Genomic DNA, 27,240 nt, shown 5'->3' on the forward strand with positions numbered 1-27,240 from the left:
ATATCAGGAAGCAAAGGTGTCAGTTTGCCTCCTGCTGTTTAGGATTATATTACTGCATAATGTGGTTCCTAGCTGCTCTTCTGGAAGTATAGTTTTTAGTTTGGTGAGAAACTCTTATTTGTTTTGAGCTAATTACATTGTTAATGTTTCTTGAGTTCTTCAACAGAAGTTACAGGTTATTAGGCTCACATGGTCATAGTAAGTACTAGACTAACTGCTCTTGTTGAGCCATTTTAAGCTTAGACAATTTCACTTTTGGTGCTTGAATTATCTTATCCCATTTGGTTTACCCATCCCACATCTAATAATTATATATCACCGTTAGTGAGAATTTGCTTTTGTTTTCTGATTTTGATGGACTTTGGTCCACACTTGCATTCAGAGCTTTGGTCAGTAAATGTGACTGTGGTTGCTGTGAGTGTTGAACATGACATCAGCAGCAGTAAGATTTGTTTAAATTAAACATTGTTGTTAAGAATCACAGATGAAAGGCTGTTGAAATTTTTTTAATGTCACAGACGTTCCAGCATACCCTGTTTCCACTGTTTTTTTCCCCAAGTAAAAGCAAAAGAGAATACTAATGAACTAGAGACATAGCACTATGTCAGTGGTGCAACAGCTATTAAGTACACTTATTGTTTAGTGCAGAAGGCTGTGGTTTCTATTCCTGCACCAAGTAGATGAATTGCTGATACTGTAGTGCAGTGTAATGGGGTGCTACACTCCTGAATGTGTCATCCTTTGGATCAAATGTTAAACTGAGGCTTCATCTGCTTGGGTTGGTGGTAGGTAAATGTAAAAGATCCCATGGCACCTGTTGAAAAGAGTAGAAGTTTTTTGAGACCCTGGCCAAATCTTCCCTAGTAGTATAAGTACTACCTCTGGCCTCCCCTGAAAAGAGGCAACTAGCCTAGTGGGACTAACCTGGTTAACAAAGGATAAATTAATAGTGTATGCTCTTTCTTGGATTAGAGACGATCAGAGTCTAAGCTAAAATTGCATACTGGTAGAGTTATGGAGCCTACTATCGTTTCTTGGATGCTTCCATTATCTATGGTCCCTGTCCTTTCCCTTTCATTGGCAGCCATGTGCTGGCCTCCTTTTTCCCAGTGAGGGAGATATCAGTCCCTGTACAGATAGACTATGCTTTTAGTTGTTTCAGCCAACATCCCAGAGCTGCTCACCCTCACTGTTTAGGCATCAGCTCCTTCGCTGTCTGCCATCCAGGCATCTGTTTCAGTTTTGCAGACATCAGTTGCCCTGGCTCTTAGTTTTGTAAGCAGCACTACACTAGATGTTAATTCTACTGGTTTCATGTGAGTAACTGTTTCTGCTGCCAATTGGCGTGATAGGTAACTACCCACCAGCTGTGCCAGGCATTGTTTTGTTGCTGCAGTATACTAAGAAAGCTGGTATTTCTTTCCCTGGCCTTTTGTTTCTGGTATTCTTGTATTCCATGTTCTCCACTTGTACTGACATCACCCCCCCTTTGTTTTTATCTTCTTCCCCTGTGCCCCCCCTTCAGCCTTAAGAGGCATTCTAACACAAGATGCTATATAAATCTTCTGTCTTGGGTTCCCATAAGTAAAAAGTCCTAGGAAGTATTTGAGTGCAACCAAGAAAGTAGAGGATTCTCCAGAATTGGATTCCATAGTGAAGGTGTACCTTCTCCTCCAGAAGATCCAAGATCTGGGATGAGTCAGAGACTGATGCAAGAGAGAGAAAGTAGGACCTTTGGAGGCGGTCTTCTCATCAAAGTACAGGTTCCAGTTGGCTATAAAGTGTGGAACAGTCCTCCTGAGAGATGTTACTAAGTATACTTGAAAAATATTCCTGCACTGTGGCCCAACTACCCCACAGATAAACTGTATATTTGTCCACCCCCCCCCCACCCCAGGAATATTCTTTGTGGGCAGGCACTCCAAAAAAACAGCTGAGACTCTGTCTGTTGTGGCTGTGAGGAGGAACCTTGGAAGTATTAAGGGAAGTGTGGTTTCACATCCATTATATTGTCTTTGATGGTCCTGAACTGTTTAATTCATTTTTTTATATTACCAAAGGGATCTCCTGAGTGAAATACCCTTAAGGTTCAGATACTCACAGCTACTACCTTTGGTAGCCTTTTAGTCTGAGTGGCCTGTAACACAGGATATTGGACTGACAGGATGAAGAATCTGGCATTGTTATTTGTTGGCACTTTTGCCATTTCCTCGCCCCATTTGTATCACTTCTCCTTTCAGAGAACTTCACTGTTTGGACAAGAAACTGGTGCATCCTAGAAATCCGTGATGGGCCAGAGTCGCTCATCTTTAAGGTTAAACTGCAACTTTCTCCATGAACTTGTAGCAGGATACAGGGGTGTCAGAGAATATATTGCTTCTGCTGAAACCCACAGCTCCTAAAGTAGGATTCTTTTGGATCCCTGCAGAGTTCTGTATGGGTTACTATGAGGGTTCTAGGCTCAGAGGCTGAGGCCTTCAGCAGTTTCATAGCTATGGGCTGCAGTTGTCCTTACTCCCACCCTGACCATCCCATGTGGATGGAGGGAGATGCTTCTTCCACGTCTGAGTGGGTTAACATTACCACAGAGGCATGGATAAGTAACATCACAGACAAATGTTTATATTCTTTTCCTTTCCCCGTGGCCTGTCACTACTCTTGCAGGATCCGGTCCCATGGATGCTATGTTTTTGGCTTTAGAGAGTGCACCTTTTACCTGAGTAGTTGTGATTACAGGGACTCTGCATTCTTCCTGTATAGATATGGGTCCTTTAGGGGGTGAGAAGGGGGTAAAGTTAGCATTGAACCGATCTGCCAGGATGTTGAAAATATCAGTTGGTTCTGTAATTTTCGTGCCTTTGTGCTGTAACTCAGAGCAGATCTGGGTGTTGCCATCTAAATTCTTGACATAGCTATAGAATGCTTTGTGGTTGTCCTTGGATTTAGTGGCGATTTTGTTTTCATAGCTAGCTTTGGAGGATCTTATAAGGGATCTCAGCTTCTTACTGAGGCTGACCAGGGAGCTCCTCCACCCATGGGATTTTACTCTCTTTTGCAACAGTTTCTTCCTTCTGTTGTACAGTTTGTTTATGGCAGGGGACCACCAGATTGGATTCCATTTTTCGGAGGATAGCGTCTTGGTTCTGTTTGGGATAGCACGATCCATGCACTCATGTAAGTGCTTATAGAGTGCATTTGTGTAGGATTCAGCAGTTGTAACTGTATTGTCCATCTGCATGGGTGTCATGAAGTTCACCACTTCTGTCTTAAGAAGCATGAAGTTGGCTTTGGGGAAAATTTTTACTGTGGTTTCCTTAATGGGGGGTGGGAGCGGGATGTGGATATCAAGGGTGATAAGCTTATGGTCGGATCGGACCAACGGGGAGTTGACTTCAGGTGTGGAACATCTGTCATTCATGTTGGTAATGACTAGGTCTAGGATATTGTTGCCCCTGGTGGGGGTGTGGATAAGTTGATCTAGGGCATTGGAGTTTATGAATTCTAGAAAGCGTTGCGCTAAGGAATTGGTACACGAGTAGTTTTCCCAGTTAATGGTGGGGTAGTTGAAATTGCCCATTATTATGGTGTTTGGTTGAACCCTGATATTTTCCAGTACATCAAGAAAAGAGGAGTGGGAATCCTGGGGCATAGTGGGGGATCTGTAGCAAGCTACAATTTGGATTGCAGTTTTGCCCAGAGTTAGTTGCATTTGGATAACCTTGGATGCATTATGCTGCGCAACTAGCCTGGAGGTGTGGATATCCTTAATGAATATGGACACACCTCTGCCTTTGGTGTTTCGGTCCAGATTACATGGCCGAAAAGTGTGGTATGAGTTATAGCCTGGTAGTGCACGGGTGCTCTCTGGAGCCTCAGTCACTGCACAGATATCAATGTTCTCCATTTTAAGGAGTGCCTCGAGTGAGTACATTTTGAGATTTAGACTTCTAGCATTGAGTAGCATTACCCTCAGTTTTTGCTTGCCTGTTCCTGTTATGGTCGTGAATTTGTTATTTGAACCCTGCCTAAAAAAGGCACTCTAAGGGCAGCAAGAGCCTTAGCCAGTATCTGGAATCCCAGGGGCGACAGGTGCAGACCATCTGTGGCAAAGCATCGTGGTCTTTCGACCATGTCATCCCAAACAGACAGATACTGGATCCCCTTAGAATGACACCAGAAGCTTAGCCAATTGTTGAAGTCAGTCATTTTGTCCTTGTACTGCGGTATCATTCTGGGCGATGGCAGAATGCTACTCAGGGTCAGGGTCATACCTGCCTGGGCTACAAGATCGGAGAGCTCTTCCATGTCTCTTTTCATGTAGTCCAGGGAGGTATGTCTCAGGTCATTCATACCAACATGGACAATGACAGAGTCATATTTGTACTTGTTGTGGACTGACCTGAGTGCGTGGGTTATGTGGCGGATCCTGGCACCCGACAGGCAGCTGACAGTAACCTTCTCCTTGTCTAGCCTGGTGAGTGGGACAGCAGTGTGTCTAACTATAGAGTCACCTATGACTAGTGTGTTGGGTACATTGTTTTGCCTTATTGGCTGTGGTTGAGTGGCACACTGAGTCTGTGGGCTATGTGTCATTTGGGTTGTGGTGGGGGATGGAGGTTGCTTGCGTTTCTGCTTTGGAGTTCTCTGTTGCTTAGACAGACAACATCCCAGGCTGCGTTTTACATGAACTTCAGAACAAATTGGCTCCCCACTTAAGCACCATGTTCAATAATAGCCTTGCATCAGGCTTTGTGCCACTGAATAGCACACGGCAACAGTTATCTCACTCCACAAAGGGGGAGCCACCACTGATCCCGGGAACTATCGACCTATTAGCCTGACGAGCCTGGTCTGCAAGGCCATGGAACATATCATCATGGAACTCATAAACAAAGACATTGGTAACCTCCAAACTCTGGATCCCACCCAGTTCGGGTTTGTGAAAGGCAGATCATGTCTCCTGAACCTTATTGACTTCTTTGAGGCAGTTACCAAAGCCGTGGATGAGGGTAAGGTGGTTCACACAGCCTATCTTGACCTCGCCAAGGCTTTCAACACCATCCCCCATTCTGGAATTTATAGCTAAACTCACTAAACTAGGTATAAATCCCTACATCACAAGATGGGTTGCCAACTGGCTCACTGACAGAACCCACACTGTAAAAGTTGCAGACTCCAAATCTGACCTCAAAGCAATGACAAGTGGAGTACCACAGGGTTCCGTCCTGGGACCTCTCCTGTTTGGTATGTACTTCTCTGAAGTACAGGCTAACACAGAAGGCCTCTGGCTAACGAAGTTCGCAGATGACTGCAAACTAGGAGCCATAGTCAAGTCCCCAAATTATGTGGACATCATACAGAAGGGCCTCACTATGACAGATGCCTGGTGTCAGAGCCATGGCCTCAAGCTCAATGTCAAAAAGTGCAGTGTCATCCCCTTTGGGAAAAACTCCATACCCATGAACTGCAACATAGGCAGCAATCTACTTAACACCGAATGCGTGATAAGAGACCTTGGGACCCAGGTGGACAGTAGTATCTCCTTTGATAGTCACATCGCCACAGTAGTCAGAAAGTCCTTCTACGTGGCACACCTCATCATAAAAGGGTTCTCATCCAGGAAAAAAAGAGTCATTGTTCCCCTCTACACGTCACTCATTAGACCCATTATAAAGTACAACGCCTCTTTTGGAATGTACCTCACAAGGCATCTGCAGCAGCAGGAAAGGCCACAGAAGTACCTCACAAAGAGAATTACTGGCCTCAAACAAATGCCCTACACTGACCGCCTCAAAAAACTCCAGCTTTACTCCGAGCATATCGGCTACTCCGAGGTGATCTCTGCCTAACATATAAAGCTATGTCAAACCCAGAGCTGTTGGACATGCTACACCTAAATAAATCCCAATCCCTTCGAGCTACATGCTCTAGGGACCTAAACCTTGTCACCACAATAAACAGGACACGCTGGAGAGATAGATTCCTGTCCCAGAGACTTCCTATACTCTGGAAAAAGCTACCCATCTATGTCAAGCAAAGTTCTTCATTAGCACTCTTCAAGAAAAATCTTGATGAGTGGATGGGAAATAGGAAATACACCCTGGGGATCACTTCTGTGTCTCTGCTCGACAGTGGCACAGGAAAATAACTTTCTTGGGTGGCGTAAGAACCTTGCTGGCTAGGCTTACATAGGCCCTTGGGCCGATAACTTAGTACCTACCTATGAACCTGTGTTCACCCCCATCAAATATCAGAGGCAGAGATGGAGGTGCAGGAGCTCCTTGAAAAAAAGAGCTATCTTGCGGTGTCAAATGACCATCATTGAATGATATTTTCCACATTTTTTAGCTTCCAAATATACAAAGGACATGAAGTATGTTGACATTTATCCTAAAAGAGTCCTTCCGTCTGCTCAGCCTCAATTTCTATTCCTGTATTTGTCCAGAGAAGACTTGATGTCCTTTTGAAGATGCCTACCTGTATATAAAGATAAAGCAGCTGTTTAACTGACAGGTTTAGCTGGTATATCACTTCACAAGTGGTCATTGAATCCTTCTATGACCAGGCAGCTGGAATGGTGCTTGCACTTCCACGTAGGTGCCAATTATTACCTGCATAAGGATATTCACAAAGTATATGCCAGTAGTAGCTGCCTTTTTGAGATTACAGGGCATCAACATATTTCCCTTCTGGATAACTGGCTCCTAGTGGCCAACACATGGACACTCTCATCAAGCAGTGGGAATGTCTGCTGCCCATGTTCCAGGCTATGATAATCACTATGAGCATTTTCAAAAGTCTGAACTTGAACCATCTCAATTTTTGACTTTTTTTCTTAGACTGTTCCTTAGATGCCAGGGTATAGGAGACATTTGTACCTCCTAGAGAGACTTAGTAACATAATACCGGTACATTTCTTTAGAGCACTTTCTTATTGTGTCCCCTCCTAGAGATGGCATTTACAGTGGGATTGTAACATTACTTTTCAAAAGCGTACCTTACTTTCCCTTGAAACAGTGCATACAATGCATACAACAGCACCAAAGTGACTGTAACCTCTGGAAGTTTTGGTGCATTCTCCTGTTCTCACCTTTCATAAGAATAAGGTGACTCCATGTACTAGGCCATCATTTTTTGCCAAGAGGGACCCTGTGGTGAACCTCAGTCAATGTACTAACCTTCAGCTTTTATTTTCCAAGTACTCTAGTGCAGGGGAGTATATGCCACATGTAGACAACTTTGGTATTACACCACTGAATGTTAATTGTTAAGGGATGATCATTTGTTTCTGACATTTGCTAGGTGTGGAGAAGTTAGGAAGGTCATTTCCCAATGTTTCTTCAAATGGTTACCAAGTGGTTATTAGAACAATGAAAAGGACCTTTGTATTGGTCCGAGGATGTATTATGTTAGACTAGTACTTCTTCAGATGCCTTCTTCCTCACTTTTACCCTAGGCAGTGCTTGTGGGCTGGGATATGGTTGACTCCCTATTCCTGTACTAAACACTGTAGGTTCAGCTCGCAGGTATTGACCTTCTTTTGGAGAATTAGTTTTGCAGGAGATACTATCAGTGCTGTAAGGTGCCTCTAGTCAGGTATCATAGATAATTCTGATAGTTCTGTTGTTTGATACCCTACAGCCAAAACATCTCAAAGTAATATGTAACAATTACTTAAAGTATTCACCAGAATGATTCATCTTTGAGATGTAAGCTCTGGTTGAAGAACAAACTCCTGCTGTCCTTCCTTCAGTGATGCTATTTATTTATTTGTTCTTTGCTGGCTGGGTTAGTCTCACTTGACTAGCGGCCACTTGTCAGGGGAGACCTGAAGTTGTATTTCTGCTGCTAGGCGAAATTTGGCCAGGGCATTGGGGATCTTTTGCTACTCTTTTTGATTCATTGCATGGTATCTTTTACATCCACCTGGGCTACCACAAACCCAAGCAGATGGACCTGAGTTTAATGTGTCATCTAAAGCACAACACATTCAGGAATGTAGCACCCCACTAATGCTGTACCACAGAGTTAGTAATCCAGTCAACTTTAGTGGGACTAGAACCCACAGCTTTCTGGTCCTCTGGCACCAAAAATGAGAGTGCTAAACCTCAATGGCAGAGGTGATATTTTCCCTTAGGTCGTGTCAGAAAAAAAAAAAAACCAGGAGAGAACTTTCTTAACTCTGCCAGCTGTATGGGCAAAGGACAGCTAGTGGGTGGGGCCTAGAAGGTGTGCTGGAAGAGCAGTTGCCGGTTTGTCTTAATGCAGAAAGTACACTGCTGCAGTTATATGTAGTCAGAGATTTACTATCAATATGTCGAAAGTCAGAATAATTTTGTGACCCACATATCGAATGTAAACCTCGAAAATATAGAGCAAGTTAAAATGTCGAATCAGCTGAACGAATTCAGCTGATTCAACATTGTTTTCGAAAACATCACCTGATGTTATCTATAGGAGTTCACTTTACGTGACTTCCTATACCTAACATCACGTTTTTGCAGGGGGCAAGCCCACCTGCACCCCCCACACTCCCTGCTAACTATATATTCCAACACCGAGATCACACTACAGAGAGGAAAGGGATCAATTTCCCTAACCGCACTATACCGCGATCTTTGTACAATTCTTCGAATGTTTATATTAGCGAATGCACACTGCATTCGCTAATATAAACTTTCGAACATTGAGATGTTCACCCAGATGAAACTTCGAACATCTGTAGTTTGAAGTTTTCATATGGGTACATCTCAACGTTGAAATTTTAATAATAGACTGTAGTCAGAGCATACATCTCAAAGATGCATTGTTACGTTGACTGCCTCATTTCTTGGCTATAAAGGTGTCAATGGTAAAAGTAAATGGACGCAAAAACCCATTTTAAAAGGACCATTAATGTAATATTGTATGTTGGGTACAGAGTGCAATTACATGGGATTTAGAAATGTTCATGTACAAGACATTAAAATGCTTACATGGATTCATAACAAAAAGAAAAAAATATGTAGAAATGGCAAGAACAGGATGCATAATTTTGACTCCAGACCTGCATCATGAGGTCTCATCCTACCAGTCCTTAAAGGAAGGGTCAATATGATGTCACACACTTCACACTACCCTTCCACTGTGGTTAGACTGACCTTGTGCTTCACCAATCCTCACCGTATGATTGGACTAGTCTAATGCTTTGAACTGCCGAACATACACAACTACATTGTGCTGAATACATGGATATATATGTAAATAGAGACTGGTTGTTTTAACAGTCCAGCCTGTGTTATATAGGTACTTACTAGGCTATTGATCTGTAAGGATCTTATGAAAACTAGCCCTGCATTTCCATGGTAATTAGTAGCCCTTACATTTGCAATATGAATTTCCAAGGAAAGGAAACAAGTGTATGTTGTTTGTTTACACATTTACCCATTCATGAGGATCTTTGAAGCTAAACCAGGTGTGAATTTATGGTTACCCATTCATTTGTCCATTTTCTGAATAGAGTAAGAATCCGGTTCTATAGAAATGGCATAATGTGAGATCACTAACCTGTCCCCCTCCAGCATATTCTGTTAATCTTGCACAGGGGATTGAGGTACCTTGAGTGAATGTTTCTGATACCATTGGACTTCTGAATGTGTAATAATTCTAAAAATAACAGGATCTGTTGAGGTTCTATAAGCGAGGCAAACGTTGACTCTCTGTAGCCTATATTCAAAGAGAGGCAAGTCTTTGAAAAGGTCTGCATAATTTTTATGATTTAGTCTGTTGATTTTTTTTGTGAGGAAGAGTGGTCGTTCCATCTATGACAAGTGTTTGGACAAGTGCATACAAAAAAGCGGATTATACTCAAAGAACAGCCTAATGAGTGCCAAATGCAGAGGAAAGATTAAGTCCCTGGATCTGAATGCCATGCTGTTCAATATCTGAGAGATGAAAAGGTACTTCCTTACAGTAGTGGATTCTTGGTGATTAGAGGAAAGTTCATTGTCAACATTGGTTCTCAGATTTCTAACTATGGGATCAGTTTCCGGGAGGGGAGGTGTTGTCAGTGTGGTGTGGTAGTTACAAAGGGAGTCGTGCTTGTTTAAGGATACAGTTGTACATTTCTTGACATTTAGTTTCAGTCCATGGTTTTGGTAACAACTATTTGTTTGGGAAGGGCCCTCTAGTTGAGTCATGGTGCCCACTGGGGAGTTTATGGTGGTATCAAGTTTGCAGTTATCTGCAAACATTGTCAGCCACAATCCCTTAACATTAGCTTTAACTTCCGAGAACTAAATGCCAAAGAGAAGCGGCCCAAGGACTAAACCCTGGGGTACCCCACTAGTGACTGGCTTTGGTGGAGGTAGAGTCAGTCACCATTAATCCCTGTGTTGTTTTTGTGAGCTGGTTTGCTCTCAAGCAAGTTACATAAAAATTAACATTTAGCTGGGAAAGTTTTTCTATGGTACTTGAGTGTGGGGTGGTGTTGAACACCTCTATAAGGTCCAGATAGGCAGTGTGCATTAATTTGTGCTTGTTCATTGCCTCGATGACTTTTTCAGAGAAGTCCGTTAGGTTAATTAGGACCTACACTTGAGTCCGAACTGGGTTGGGTTGAGAATCTGTAGGTCACCTATATCCATATTTATTAGTTCCATAGCTTTGCAAATGAGGCTAATTGGGCTTATGAGTCTGTAATCTCCCAGGTCTGTTCTAGTCCCACCTTTGTGCAAGGGAATTAATGTTGCTGTCCTCCATTCATCCAGCACAAAGCCTCTTTTAAGGCTAATGTTCAATAGCCTCTGCTTATTGTGATTTTAAAAGCCAGTGTCACTGTTTTCCATCCCTTATGGTAATATGACTACTAAAGTCCCTTCCTGTCCTCCTTCATTGCTGTTTACAGTTGTGTAAGCTGTTAAAAGTACTGAATGTCTGCAACTGGATTTAAAACAGTTGAGGTGTTTTGGTTCCAAGCTCTGTGTTTCAGCTGTTGTATTACACTGTATTTATTTATAAAGGTTGGCATTTTACTTAGCAGCTGACCATCAGAAACTAGAAGTAGTAGGTTTTTGTATATTTGGATCATTGCAACCATTCCGAAGAACTGAATTGTAATGGCCAATCTTTTGGTGCAGTTGTTGGGCATCCATCTGTACTGCTGGTGATCTTGCTTTGGAACTGGACCCTGTGCACCGGAAGGGTCATTTAGAGACAGGATGAAGCAGCCACTAGTCAGCTGCCTCATACCGGAAGGAGAGAATAAAGCTTATTTTGGCCATGTGACCTCCAGTGGTGACCAGGGTTTTTATAGTCTTCTGTAAGAAAAAGTTGTGGCATGTGTCTGAGCATTTGGCATGTAGGTATGTACATCATGCACACTGATGTCATTACAAGTTATTCCTTTGGTGTGCCATCACTCTTTTCCCTTAAGATTAAATAGGTGTAAGGCAGTGCCTTGTGAGATGTTAGAAGGCCTGCATGACAAAGGGACAACTGAGATCATCCGTAAGGGAGCCTTAGACATACTTGGTAAGGAGTGGAGTGTGGCATGTGGCTGGGGATGAACCAGAGGTCAGCAATGGCTGGGTGGAAGATGTGGAGAGCATAAAAAAAATGAAAGATACTGAACCATAAAAAAGTCATACACTGTCCCTAATCATTTACTGATAGGATGACAAGTCAACTTTCATAACAAATCATGGAAAGAATGGTAAAAATATAAAACACCTCAAAATCTTGAAAACTTCAGAATGCTTCACAATCATACTAAAAAGCAAATAACCGAAGACAAAAAAAAATACTATAATAACTTTCAAAATAATACTAAACACAACCCTAAAAATTTTGGACATCCATTAAAGAAATCTTCACATCAAAAAATCATCCCAAACCCCTCTCCCGATAACTCAGTACTCAAAACTGCAAAACAGTTCAACTCTTATTTTATAGGTAGTGTAGCATCTCTAACCAAGGGTTTCTCAACATCTAATCCCATCCCTGCCCAACAGCCATATATCACCACATCCACTTTCAGCTTTAAACCTGTGCCTACATCCTATATAAAACAACTCTTAAACAAACTTAAACCATACTCTTCTTCAGCTGATAACCTACCAAGCGAGTACCTAAAAATAGCAGCCAGTAGCATTGCTTATCCTGTCTCAATCCATATAAATAGGTCAGTCTAGGAATCCCACGTTCCCCCTCTATGGAAAAAATCACACATTATACCTTGACCCCCTATTAATATTCCAAAACGTGCACGCTGATTGGCCAGCGTGCACGTTGTAAATCGACTTATACTAATGGAAAAAGGTCCGGTCGCCCGGACTTTTTCCATTAGTATAAGTCTTTTTTTAAAACACTGTCTCGCTATGTTAAAAGAGTTTAACATAGGTTCATAGGTTCATAGGTTCATACTAGGCTATCTGCCCGAGGGCATTTATAAGCCTAGCCCATAGTTTTGTGGCTTACGCCACCCCTTTTGTATGGGGAACTATACCCATTATTTTGCTGTGCCTCTGTCTAGCAGTGACACTGAGGTAATCCCTGGAGTATATCTGCGATCTCCCATCCATTGGTCTAGATTTCTCTTGAACAAGGCCAGCGAGGTGCTCTGCCTCACATATACCGGGATTTTGTTCCACAGCATAGGGAGTCTTTGGGTGATGAATCTATCCCTCCAGCACGTCCTATTAATAGCCGTGTCGAGGTTTAAGTCTCCCGCCCTTGTGGCTCTGACGGATCTAGATTTTTTGAGGTGAAGCATATTCATCAAATCTGGGTTAGACATGGCCTTGTATGTCAGGCAAAGGTCACCTCTGAGCAAGCGGTAAGCGACTGAATAGAGCTGGAGTTCTTTCAGTCGGGCAGCATAGGACAGATTTTTGAGACCCTTTATCCTTTTGGTGAGGAACTTTTGTGGCCTCTCCAGCTGCTGCAAGTGTCGGGTCAGATACATTCCGAATGGGATAACATAGCGACACAGGTTTAAAAAAAAGCAACAGAGATCTCCGTTGCTTTTTTTAATGCTGTCTCGCTATGTTAAACTCCTTTAACATAGTGACACAGTGTGTAAAAAGCAACGGAGATCTTGCTTTCTCCGTTGCTTTTTTTTTAAACCTGTTTCGCTATGTTAAATGGGTTTAACATAGCAAGACAGCTTTAAAATAAGATCTCCGTTGCTTATTTTAAAGCTGTCTCGCTATGTTAAACCCATTTAACATAGCGAGACAGGTTTAAAAAAAAAAGCAACAGAGAAAGCAAGATCTCCGTTGCTTTATGTTCGCTATGTTAAATGGCTTTAACATAGCGAGACAGCTTTAAAATAAGCAACGGACATCTCCGTTGCTTATTTTAAAGCTGTCTCGCTATGTTAAACCCATTTAACATAGCGAAACAGTAAAAAAGTAACCGAGATCTTGCTTTCTCCGTTGCTTTTGGCCACAGCTCTGATGTACTGTGTAGGCATGCGCAGTACATCAGAACTGCCGCGGATGCCAGACAGCTGCGGAAGGGCAGCAAAGAGGCATTATACAATGCCATTATTTAAGAAAAGTAATTGTTTCTTTTTTTAAATAATGTCATAGTATAATAGCAATAACCCACTTCTGGGTGTGGGTAATGCGGGATTTAACCACGGTTGTCTTTGTTTGGTCCATCGGGCTTCGCCCTCGGGACCAAACCACGCCAACTGTGGTTAAATCCCGCATTACCCACACCCAGGCGTGGGTTATTGCTATATTATCCCTCTGCACAGAGGAGGAAATTCAACAGACACGAATAACTTTAGACCTATAGCAGTCTTATCTCCCCTCGCCAAAATATTTTAAAAATGTATTCAAAAACAATTGCTAGACTGTCTCCTGCAGGAAGAACACCTATTCCTCTACACATGACTTCCATCCTTCCCTTAGTACTAGCACTGCTCTTCTAACTTGTACAGATACTCTCAATAAAGATATAGATAATGGCAAACTAGTCTCTTCCTTATTTCTAGACTTGTCTAAAGCCTTTGACACAGTTTGTCACAGCAAACTTCTTCTTCAAATGTCCTCAATAGGTCTCTGTCTGCCCACCCTTCTGTGGTTCAAAAGCTACCTATCCAGTAGGTATCAGTCAGTAAAATGGCACTCCATGCTCTCTCCTTACCTCCCAGTCACCACCAGTGTAAAACAAGGCTCTGTCCCTGGTCCCCACCTCTTTTAACATTTTCACTAACATTCTGTTATCCGCGGTGGTGCAGCAGTAGCATTGTTGCTTCACAGCAAGAGGTTCTCCTGTTCGATTCTTGGCTGGAGTGCCTTCTGTGTGGTGTCTGCATGTCCTCCCCATGGTTGGGTGGGTGTTCAAAAGACATGCGTAAATGGGCGTGCCTTCGTTGAAGGTTGGACGTTGAGCTGGCACCTCGGCATTCATGAAAATCTACTGCCAATCATTAGCGAACCGGAGTTCCGCTGTGGTGACCCCTAACTGGGAAAAGCCGAAAGACAACAACAACAACTAACATTCTATACTTCCACACAACAGGCCACCCTAATACAATACGCAGATGATTCCATTCTCATTTGCACATCTGACAACGTTGTATACCTCCAGAATATTACCCAGGAAGCTTTAGCAGCCACTGAAACTCTTGTCTTTCGGCTTTTCCCGGTTAGGGGTCACCACTGAAACATGGTTTCATAACTCACAACTCATGCTCAACCCAAAAAAGACTACTACTTTTTTTCCCTAAATCCCTCTGTCATGAAAAAATAAATATAAAGTCCTTTCTCTTGATAATACAAAAATTGAAGTCAATTCACAAAGCAAACTATTAGGGTTGATAGTGGATGATAATCTTACGTTCGACTTGGATATGCAAAATTGAAGAAAAAAACTCATCAAAAATTAGGGATGTTTTACAGAGCCAAAAACGTTCTCACTGATGTAACTAAAATTACACTTGGCACTACTTATCTCCCCCCCATTCTTCTTTATGGCACTCCCATCCGTACTAACCTCCAGGCTTTAAAAAATTGAAACTTGAAAAATGTTATAACAAAGTTGCAAAATTTTCAGCACATACCCCTTTCAGAACCAGCCACTGTATAGCACTGAAAAGCCTAAATTGGTTAGAACTCTCACATCATCTAACATAAGCACAGCTTCTTACCACCTATAAAGTTATCCAGTGATCATTTGCCTGTCCAGCACTAAAAAACATTCAACACAACTATTTTCCCAGTCGGTTGTTGTGATCCAGTGACCAAAAACTCCTGTCTATCTATAAACCTAGCAAATCTGCTGGGCATTTTCTATACTCGCATAGCCGGCCTTAGCCATAGGCCAACTAGGTGGCCGCCTAGGGCGCCGCTCTAGCAGGGGCACTTTTCCAGTATTTATTTGGTGTAGGTAGACTAGGATGGGGGCACTGGGTACTGTGGTGGTGGGCGCCATGGAGCCTTTTTTGCCTAGGGCACCAGTTGTCCTAAGGCCGCTCCGACGTACAATGTTGCTAAGGCCTGGAACTCCTTACCTGTATCCATCAGGTCTATACCCTCCCTCCCATCCCCTCCCATCTTTTAAAACCACTCTGAAAGACTTCCTAGCTAAAATCTGGCTCTTTTTTTGCTCAGAACCAGGATAACTAATATTCCTTAATGCAAACAAGTATCTTTTCATTCTTTATATGTCTTACTTTCCCTTCTTCATTTACTTCCTTACTGCTATCTAATTCTCTTTGACTTTCTTTCTAAATATACCATAAGCCTGTTTTCCCTCACTTCATATTGCAGTTCCTATTTGTAATACACTAATTTACCTTTAACTTCTCTATAGACTGTGTAATATTTTTCTAAGTATTAAATGATTGTCACACACCTTGTATTGATTCTCAACCATTGTTTTTATATTATGTGTAATTTGTTATAATTATTTAAACAGATGTTTTTGTTTTATTTTTGAAGATTGTAAAATTATTGTTCTTAAAATATTATTGTAATAATTGGGAGCTTTTCTCCCCAGGTCTCTGCTGAAAGTGGGCTTCTACCTAGTCTGGCTTTCCTGGTAATCCAATGTCAGTAAATAAATAAATAAATAAATAAATGCAGTAATGAAATTATGCTGTTGCGGCTTTTCTCCTTCACATTAGGAGAGAAATGTATGTTTAATTGTTAACGTTGGTTTCCTTTCTTTTTCCAGATCTTCTTCCACCTGGGGTGTGTAACTTGCTGAACTCCTCCACGGTTTATGCCAACAATGAAGTCTGCCTGGAAGACATCATGATCTATGGCTTTGATTATGACTATACTCTTGCTCTGTACTCAAATGCTATACATGCCATGATTTTTAACACAGCCAGAGACATCCTTATTGACCAGTACAAGGTCAGTGAACATTTTTTCCCCTTTTTTTGTAGTGGACATTTTTATTTTGATAATATGTCAGATGGGTTGAATGCTTAATGTGATGGGAGTAGGATATCCAGTTGAATACACTGCTGTCTGGTATGTCACTGCATAATGCCACTTTATATTTTTTTACCCCTGTGGTTGATTCATCATTTTTGTTATTGTAAGGCACCTGAAGAAGCATACATCCTGACAGGAACATATTGATATGCATTGGTGATGGGTTTAGATTGTTGTCACTTTAATATAGTAATTGTTGACCTGGTATACTATAGTATAGCATTTTTGCAAATACTCTCCCTGGTGGTCTTTACTTGCATTACATATTTCATGTAACATGTAGCAGGAGATACAAAGTGAGGGAACAAGTTCCTGTCCACTTTCTTACTGCTGACAGACTACTTAATGCAACTAAATGACACTGTAGTGCATACAGTTAACAGCTAGCCTTTAAGTTACATTTCTCTTTATATTGACTTCATTTTGCAAGTTATTTTTAAGTTTTGGAGTTGCATATGCACATTCCTAACTGAATGAGGTAGGCAGTCAGCCACTAACTTTTTAGAGAACGTGATCTGATTTCAGGCTGCAGGAATAATTGTGACTGATTGCTTTAAGCATTATGGCCACTTGACCCCCAAAACTTGCTTAGATTGTTAAACCCTGCCTCCAACTCCTCTTTCCAGCCAAGAGTCTTCCACTGCTTAGTGGATGGTTGTAGGTTGCTTTGAGAAAAATTATTTTTTTTGTGAGGTAAAGTCTTCAGTTTTGTTTACTTTTTTGTGCCTCTCCATACCTTTAGCCATTTCAAGTCCTAGACTTTAAAAAAAGTGTAAAATTTATTCAGCTTTCATATGCTTTCTTCTGTTTAATTAGTGACTCTTGTGGACCTTTGGCCTCTTGTCAGTCACAGCTTCAAATGTTAAGTGCTTCTCTGACAAGTAAAATTCCTCTGTAGCTAAACACCTTAAATGTTTAATTTTGTGTATATCCCTCTCATATACACAAGAAGGTGTCGCAGAAAAGCCCTCCAGAATTTCTTAATACTGGAGAAGTCCCAAAGATATAATAGAAACCCATTACGTCTTTCTTCAAGCTCACTGAACTAAAAGAAGACTCTTAGACAATCTTAAAAGTGCTAAATCATCGATTTTAAGATAAGAAGAGTCAAAGGCCTGTATGTATGGTGTGAATCACTGGATCATTAAAAGTATTGTTCCCTTAGCCAGGACCTTATGTACAGACAACTGAATTTTTATTCTCTTCCTGACAGGCTTTTGTCTCAGTGCATCAACCACTTTTTTGGGATTTTATTCCTCCGGATAGAGGTTCATAATCCTCTGCATTTGTAGATCTACTCAGTATGTACAACAGGGTTCAGAATCTCCTACAGATTCGTCCACTGGAAAAAAAAAATCTTAAGATGACAGTGCATAACTCCAAACATTTGGAACCCTCTATCACAGTTTTGTTTTAGGAGACAGATGATAAGGAAGGGTCTCTCTCCCTCTCTCTGTCTCTCTCTCTCTCTCTCTCTCTTTCTCTCACTGCCAGATGACCAAAAATTGGGTTTAAAATTGAAACATGTCCACCAAATCAGTTTCTTGTCCAAATAGAAGGCTGCAAAAAGCTGGTAGGGCAGCAGACTAGTCATTCTGCGTGATAGGCTCTGGTGGGGACCTTTCGAGACAGTCTGAACTGTTGGGAACGCCCTTATAATATGGCCACAGGTCCTGCAAATGTTGACTGCATGTTCTCTATACCTAAATAGTGTTTGTTGTGGGTAGAGACTCCAAAACTGAATGTCACAGTCTTGACTGTAGCTCTGAAAAGGAAGCTTACTCCTCAATCTTTGGTTCCTCATCCTACTGTCCAGCAGTTGCAGGACCTGATTAGATTAGGAAAGCAAGAGCTTACATCTTTCATCCTGTCCATTGGGGCGTTGAACTGTCTGACGCCAATTATATAGCTTCAGTGAGATTTATAGATGAAGTACAGCATTTTTCCAGGGAAAGGCATGATACTGACCATAAAGAAGTAAGGTTCGAGCTGCTGAGCTTCTGCTGGTGGCAGCCTGATTGGATAGGTGGCATATGATGTAACTGAGAGGTTTGCTGGAACAGCATAGTCCAGCATAACTGCATGCCAGCAATCCTAGCTTCATCTTAACCTTCTTCATGGAGGATGCCAAATGTGAACTCTATGGACTTTTCCTTTTGGAGCACCTTACAGTTTTGTACAGAATTCAAATTTAAATTCAGATTTATTAATATGCTTTATTCTTAGCACTGTAAGTTAAAAAATGTAATATGTTAATGTGATAGAAAATGACACAATTGTGTATGGAAATGTGGAAAGTATACTACAGTATTAAATATCATAGGCCAGAATATAAAGGTCATACTTTGACTTAGGAAAAAGGTCTATTTTCATCATGGTATTAGAAACCCAGACGAATTGGGGAACTTTAAGTGTAAGTCTTAAAGGACCTGTTAAGTTTGACTAGTGTGGTAAAATTCTGTAGCCTTTGGGATAGAGGTCCAGATGGAAAGATGATAAAATCAACAATCAAAGGAGAATAGTATTGCAGGAATTGAATTCATCCTCAAGTCTTGATGAGTACCTTCATGAGGTGGGCCCTGTTTTTACAAAATCATACCAAGATGACACATATATAGACTGTAATTTATATGGCATACATCATGGATAGAGGTAGGTTAAAAAATGAAAAAGATAGCTGGGTGCACGAATCCTGGATAATAAAATGCCCAATCATGGTAGGTGTGCTGGTGCCAGGACTTGAAAAAATGACAGTGTAGGATCCTCAAGACACAACATTCCTACAATGGGCTTACGTCAGGCTCAGGGATGCCCCTCTGTTGTAAAAGGAAATAATAGGGTACAAAAATCACAAAAACTGACAGGCCAAAAAAGATGCAAAAAGATGATAGAGTGGACTGTTGAGGATAAGAAAGAAATTATGTGTTGTCACTATTATGCAGTAAGCCCAGAATTTCCAGATAGAAGATATTCAAAAAGATTATGAGAGAAATTAGATTAAAGAAAAACACTGTCATAAGAAAAACTGTCAAAAGTTTAAGATTCAAATTTTGCGTTCATTAATACAACATTTTCATAAAAAAGATAGACCATGAAATCTTGGGCTGTTTGGAAAAAGCAGAGACTGAGGATGTGCGAAAATATAAAGAACAAAACCTAAAGATTTTTGAAAGGTATAAAAAAGAATCATGGACATGGGAGAGACATCTGACATGGTGTAATATTTACACAAACGAGAAAGCCAAACTAATTAATACAAAAAAGCATCTTCAAATATATTTAAAGAGAAATACAGGCAAAAGCTCCCAGATATGGAAAATTTCCCTATTCATTAAAATAAGATCACAAAGTAGAAAACATAGAACAGAAGATTAGTAAAGTAAAATTTAAACAGTCAGAAGCTGAAGTTAAGGAACACCTGCAAAGTAAAGGATTTAATGTAGAAAGTGTAACACAGGTTATGTCACAGCATGATGGAACAATGAGTCTCCAACGTAAGGTGAAACAACTGGAGTGGGAAACATCTGAAGAAATATGGACGTGGAAAGAAAAAGAAATTGACTATGGTACAATATTTAAGCAAAGGAAAAGTAAAACTAATCAATACAAAAAAGCAGCACCAAAATATTTGAAGAGAAATACAAGCAAAGGGATCTGAATTTAGAAAGCTTTACAGTACAAAAAAATAAGAAAACAAAGGGAGAAAGAAGAAAAGAGGATTAGTAATGGAGAGGTTTATATATTTATTTATTTAATTCATTTATTTATTGGCATTTGTTTACTGAGAAAATCCACTGGGCTGAGAAGAATCCATTTTCAGTGGAGGCCCAGGGAGAAAAGCTCCACAAAGTCAGTTAGTACAATAGTGCTTAAAATTTGGAGCAGTTCATATTAAGAAGAATCATAGTCGTAACAAGCAGTATAAACACAATAAAATACTTTTTAAAACTTTGGTGGTACAGAGAAATGTTATAAAACACAGGCAGTTCCGAGAAATAGATAAAAGGTGCATATTATGGTTTGAGCAGTATTAGGTATATTAGAAGAAAGGCTAGTGAAATTCTGAGATGGATACTAGTTAAAGAAGAAGAAGTTAAGGAAATAGAAAGTGAAGTTAAGGATTACTTGCCAAGTGAAGGATGATGGAACAGTGGGTTCCCAGATATAGGAGAAACAGGTGGAACAGGAATCATCTGATCATTTGCCACATGAAGATATTCTGGAGCCTTCAGTAGGAAACCAGTAGAAAAGTTCAGTTGGAGTTGTACAGCAAGGGAGGGAACAGGAAATGGTGTAACCCTGCAGTCAATGTTGTGGAGGAAAGAGAGTAAAGAATGTGCCCTCAGTTTAGAAGAAAATTCCAAGGCAAGAGTTGCTTTAATAGAGCTGGATAGACATATTAAGACTGAGGAAAGAAATATTTAACAACAAATAATGTGATATAATAGAAGTTAATAAGATATATTGCTGTGTAGCAAAATTAATAACAGACTAAGTCTTACCACAAGAATACAGGGCATTAAGGAAAAGGAAGGGAAGAAATGCAAATATCATCATGGAAGTGTTAAAACGTAGAAATAAATGTAAAGCAGTTAAGATAAAAAGTGTCACTGTTTGAAGAGAATAGAAGACGGAACAGATCAGCAAGAATACTTAAAAAGATAGACGTGATAAAAGCAATGTGCAGTATTAGAAGAGAGCAGGATCTGTTATACACTATTGCAAGTAATAAAGTAAAGATATTAACTCAGGCAGAAAAGAACTTCGAAGATATGCAGATGAATATAAGGGAAAAGTACAAAATAATCAATTCATTGATGATCAAAACAAAAAGCTAATAGAGAATTAGAAAACAAAGCAAAAGGAATAGAAACATCACCAAAAAAGTAGAAATAGACAGATTTTGGAAAAATGTTTGTGAAGATCCCATATAACATAACAAATATGCTGAATGGATAGAAGAATTAAAAGAAGCAGTAAGAAGTTGAAATGTACAAGATATGGGATGGGATGAAGTAATGGCCTGAGAAATTGAAACAAAATGAAGAATGCTCCTAACTGGGAAACCCCAGGCCCAGATGCAGTATCTAACTTCTGGCTAAAAGATTTAGCCCTGAGTAAGAACTACTTGTATGCGAACCTCGAACAGATACCGACCTGGTTAACAACAAGAAAAACATTACTCCTCCTTAAGAGTGAACTTGGAAGCTATCCTAAAAACTATAGACCAAAAGCTTGCCTTCCGGCAATGTGTAAACTATATACTGGAATTGATGCTGACAGAGTTTATAGTCATTTAGAAGAAGACTTCATCATGGCAGTAGAAGAAAAGGGTAACAAGCTAAAGTCAAATGAAACAAAGGATCATTCGTTGTTAAATAAAGTCATAATGGAGAATTGTAAAAAGGGGAAGAATCTAAGTATGGCATGGATAGAGTACAAAAAAGCATTTGACAGCATCCCACATTCATGGATAAAGAAGTGCTTACAGATGTATAAGATACACCTACATTGATTAATTACTTTACAATGATCTTGAAACAGTGGCAAACCACTTGCAGCCAAGCCATGATAAAGGGCAAATTATGATTCCAGAGATAACAATTTAAAGGGGGATATTTCAAGGTGACTCTTTGTCACTGCTGCTGTTTTGTCTTACCCATAACAAATTAAGCTGTTTACTTAACAGATTAGGCCATGATTACAGTTTGTTTTCAGACAACAACAAAGTGTAAAGACTTCTAATCTTCTTTTTGTGGATGATATAAAATTATATGGTTCATCAGATGAGCTGAAAGCAAAACTGGAAGTGGTCAAAACTTTATCAGATGATATAGGAATGCCATTTGATCTTGATAAATGTGCAAAATCAACATTTAAATCAGGAAAGATGCATCACCAAAAAATGTAAGTCTGGGACAGGCGTGTGATATAAAGGAACTTGAGCAGGAAGCTGAGTATAATTATTTGGGAATTGATGAAGTATCCACAGTAAAATGTGAACAAATGCTAAGAAATTTCAGTAAAGAATACTTCAGAAGACTAAAATTAATACTGAAAACAGCCCTGATATTTAGGAACAAAGCTCAACCTATAAACCAATTTGATCTTCCTGTTCTACTTACAGTTTTGGTGTAATTGGCTGGCAAGTCAGACTGTAAATCTTAGTCCTTAGTGCTACTTTGCAGATCAGACTACCTATCTTCCCCTACCTGTGGCTTCTTTAATTATGCCCCTCCCCCAACACACACACACACACACACACACACACACACACACACACACACACACACACACACACACTTACATGGTGGCTCCTCCATTCCTGACACTCAGTAATCAAACCTGGGTAATTAGTTTTACACTCAGGACTTCATCTCTCTGTCAGAGAGCCAGCTGCATGTTGGTTTATGTAGTAAAACTTTGCTAGGCACTGATCAGACTTACCCTTTCAAAAAATTGTGGCATTTAAGTGTGGTGCTGTTTCTTTTGTTTTGTTAATTAGAAAAGACTGCTGTAATTTTCAGTTTGTTAGTTACATAGTTGCTTTGATTTAAAAGAAGAGAAGATTAAACTGTCCGGTTTGTACAGTAAATGTGATCCGTGTAGACTTTAATGGGGTTTATTTCCTCTTTGCTGTCTAATAAGTTTCATTAGGTGTAATCTCTGGGAGGTGTTGCATTCAAAATATTAACTCAGAAAGAATTGTGTGCCATGAGTATTGTCACATGTACATTATAGTTCAGGTTTTTTACTAGTTTTAGAAAAAATGGCGATCTGATGTTATCATTTTCATTTGTTCTTCAACGAATGGGTTTGGATCTGCCACATTTTTTGCAGTCTAGTATCTCAGTGTTGAGCTTTTTCCTTTACCCATAATGCCCTGATCATTGCTTTGCCTCAGATCTTTCTTGAAGCTCTAGGGATCGGTCGGGATTTTGCAATTTCGGGCTCTAGGCAGTTTATTCATTAATTGAGTGATGATATATATTTTATTACTACTAAATTTCCTTGTTCTTGAGTGTCTTCCTCTCTTTACCCTTTTTTTAGAGTTACTTTAGACTTTTTCTTCTACTTTGTGTAGACTCTATCCTACCATCTTTAGTAGACTTCTCCTTATTCTTACCTCTCTTGAGGTAATCTTTATACCATTGCTGGTATATTTTTCCTTCCTTTCCTTTCTTAAAAAAAAAACAAACTTGTTTGCTCTTCCAAATTGTGGGCATAAGATACCAAATTCTGATGCCCACACGGAGTGCATATATAGTTTAGGCCTTGCTCACCTTCAGATTTCATGTGCAATCTGTGTGAGTTTTAACACCAGAGCAGTAAGTGGTAGACATAATAAACTAATTTTGAAATGTTGGTTGCTTGCTTCTTCTTCTGCAGTGCCTTCTTCATCTGGGCTCAAACTTCCTTGAGAAATCACAAGACTTTGGAGACCAGGGAGTCTAGAAAGCGCTACCCTGTCTGATCTCGTTCTTCTTCTTTGAATTCAGAACCACCATCGAGAATAATAAAGGCCTTCGATCCGAACTTGTCAGATCCTACTACCGCTAAGGTTGAAAATGTTTCGGATACGACTTCATCGGATACTATTGCATGTCCAAGCGGATCTGGTCTCCGTGTTTCGCTCCAGTGCTGGTATCTTCGAGATTAAGTTCTTCTTTTCTGCAGGAGACTTCAAAAAATACTTCTTGTCTTCCCTCAGCATCCTCCTGCATCAGGTCTTCCTGGAGTGTTTGAGCATGATGTGGTTAGGATGATGAGAACCGAAGGTTCAAACCATTCATTTTCAGGTCAGCAGAATAATTTAGAGTTCATGGCTGCCAGCTTGCAAGGTATTCCGGACCTTAGGGTCGATGTCAGTGGTGTTAGTTTTGCTTCTGCTAGCAAGGTACCATATGAGAATTCTACAGTGGACATTGGCAGCCTAGTGGTCCATTTTACATCAACCCTCGTCTACCTGGATCATTGTTACCCAGGCTTGCATGAGATTCCTTTGGTGGTGGATTCACTCAGATAAAACTATTGCAAGGCCGTCCATTCATCCTCTCTCAACCCATGGCCATAATGACCACAGACACTTCCCAGATCAGGTGGGGGGCATTTCTTAGGGAAGATGGTTCAAGGCACATGGTCCCAGCCAACATGCATATCATTATGCTGGCAATGAGAAAAGTACTCCTGGTGTTGCAGGAATTCCAAGACTTTCTCCCTTCTGGGGCTATTGCAGTTCAAACTGACAATATATCTGTGGTTTGGTACATGAACAGACAAGCAGGAACCACATCTTACCCCTTGTGTCGAGAAGTTATGAAAGTGTGGCAATGGGCAATCTCTTCAAATTGATTTCTGATAATGATGCACTTTCCTGAGAAATCCAGCGTGATAGCAGACAAGTCGAACAGGTCCAGTCTATTACCTCATGAGTGGACTCTCAACTAGAAGGTGGCAGAAATGATTTTTTGCCAGTGGGGTCAACCATGCTTCGACCTATTTGCATCCCCTCTAAACAACAAAGGCAGTAGGTTCTTTGCCTTAATGCCCCTACTGGGGAGTCACTGAGAGATGCTATCCTTCATGATTGGTCCCCAGGTCTCCTCTACGCTTATCCTCTGACTCCCCTAATTCCCAAGCTTCTTTTCTTCAGAAAGCACCCTGATTGAAGAGCAAGGTCATCCTCATTGCACTCTATTGACTTTGACAGATTTGGTGTCCCTTCCTGTGGCCTCATGTACTGTACCCACGTTGGATTCTGGATCCGATTCCAGACTTCCTGTCACACCAGACAGACATGACTCACCTGGACATTCTGGGCCGCAAGTTAACCGTATGGTATCTCCAGTTCCATTGATAGCCAGACAACCCAAGCTGTCATCTCCATTGTAACACATTCTTTTATCTTCTCACAAGGCTTCTACCAGGAAAATATACAAGATCAAATGAAAAAGATTTGCCCTTTGGGCACAACAACATGACATGGACCCTTTTTCAGCACCAGTACATAAGATCCTTGAATTCCTGACTTCCATTTTCAGTGAAAGGGCTAGTCCTTCTTCAGTTAAGGTTCAGCTAGCTGCTATCTTCAATTTTCATATCGAAGTTAATAATTCTACATTAGCATCTTCACATCTTTGTAAGGCCTTTATAAAAGGAGCCTTTTTACTAAAGCCCCCCCCCCCCTTCAAATACCCTTCTCCACCTTGGGATCTAATTTTAGTATTACAGGCCTTAACTCGGGGACCCCTCGAACCTGCAGCAAAATATGAGTTGAGATGTTTGACTTGGAAAATGATTTTTCTTGTAGCTATAACATTGATTAGAAGATTATCAGAACTGCAAGCCTCCTTATTTAATCTTTTACAAGGACAGAGTGTCTTTAAGAACCATCCCTTCCATCTTTCCTAAGGTGGTGTTAGGATCTAACATTAATCAAGCCATTAATCTCCCTGTATTCTTTCCAAATTTCTCTAACAAAGGTGAATACATGTTATACTTATCGGCTCATAGATAATTATGTTTCTATCCACACAGATTTGATAAATTTAGGAAAACTGACCAGTTGTTTGTATCCTTTTTAGAAACAAAATTGGGCCAACCAGTTTCAAAGGTAACTTTATCAAAATGATTTACTTATTTGTATTTCTTTCATCTACAAAAAGCTGGGTTTGATCTTTCCTAAGCCCTTAAAGACCCATTCAACTACGTCCATGGCAACTTCATCAGCCTTTGAATTCAGAACATCCATGGACGATATTTGTGCAGCTGCGACTTGGCATACCTTTATTACTCATTACAAATTGGAGCTGGTCTCGAGGGGAAGAGCAGCTTTTGGCTCTGTAGTACTCATGAATATCCTTCCTTAGAGTCCAGCCAGGATTCAGGTAGCTGGGGACTCTGTCCCATATGATGAGGAATGAATGAAAATTAACAACATTAGATAAAGAAGTTATGTACTCACCATAATGTTCCTTCTGTGTTGTTCATTTTCATTCTTCCTCAACTCCCCTCCCTCCCTCCAGTCCCCTCCCGTGTTTCTTTGACTTCTGGAACAGTGGGAGAGTGCCTTGGGGACCAAGTTACTTTTCTTTGAGCTCCAGGAAGTGATTTTCCATAGCATATAAAGTATAGCAATGTTTTACTTTAGGGTGCTGCAAATAGGATCTGTAGAAGGAGGGGGACTACAGCATTATGGGTAAGGGAGGAGCTCAAGAGTTTGTAGTTTCCACGAGCTGTAGAACAGCAAATGAGTGGGATCTGAGAATCTGATCCGAACCCATATGTTGAGGAAGAATGAAAATGGACAACACAGATGGAACGTTATGGTGAGTAGATAACTTCTTTTTTGCTGAGATGTCCTTAAATATATGAAGATATAATGTTCCGTTAAGTTCTCGTGTGTCTCAGTTTAGTGCAGAAGGTTTACTCTGTGTTTCTAGACCTAACCTTCTAAAACCCCATCTGATGTTTGGCAGTTTGCTGAAGAAGGTTAAGACTCTGTGCTGCTAGACGTAGACCTCCCCAATGATTCTGGGTTTGATTGCCACAACTTCCATTTGTGTACACAGTAGCTTTCAGCAAGTCGGTTAACCAGATATTGCTCCTGAGTCATTCCTGAAGAAAACGTCAGGGCTTACCATGTTAAATATTTTTAGTAACTGCTTCTTTTGCATAGACATAGTCCAAACTAGGCTCAGTGTACTTGCAAATGTTTCTGTAGCGGCATTTAATATGTACCAGCCAAAGTCATAAGAGGGGCAGCTGTTTATGTAGTGAGTCTTGCACAGGCATGTTGCCTGTG

General features: G+C 40.6%; 1 protein-coding gene across 1 annotated transcript in view; it reads left to right on the plus strand.

The window, feature by feature from the left end:
* The window catches only part of LOC122808891 (5'-nucleotidase domain-containing protein 2-like), a 232,633-nt gene that overhangs the window by 26,305 nt on the left and 179,088 nt on the right, over positions 1-27,240 (plus strand). Inside the window, exon 2 of the mRNA XM_044080003.1 lies at positions 16,168-16,352. Coding sequence (XP_043935938.1) covers positions 16,168-16,352 — 185 coding nt within the window. The remainder of the gene's footprint in view (positions 1-16,167; positions 16,353-27,240) is intronic.

The sequence above is a fragment of the Protopterus annectens genome, chromosome 8.part0 (genome assembly GCF_019279795.1).
Source record: "Protopterus annectens isolate FY-2018-M chromosome 8.part0, PAN1.0, whole genome shotgun sequence".
NCBI lineage: Eukaryota > Metazoa > Chordata > Ceratodontiformes > Protopteridae > Protopterus > Protopterus annectens.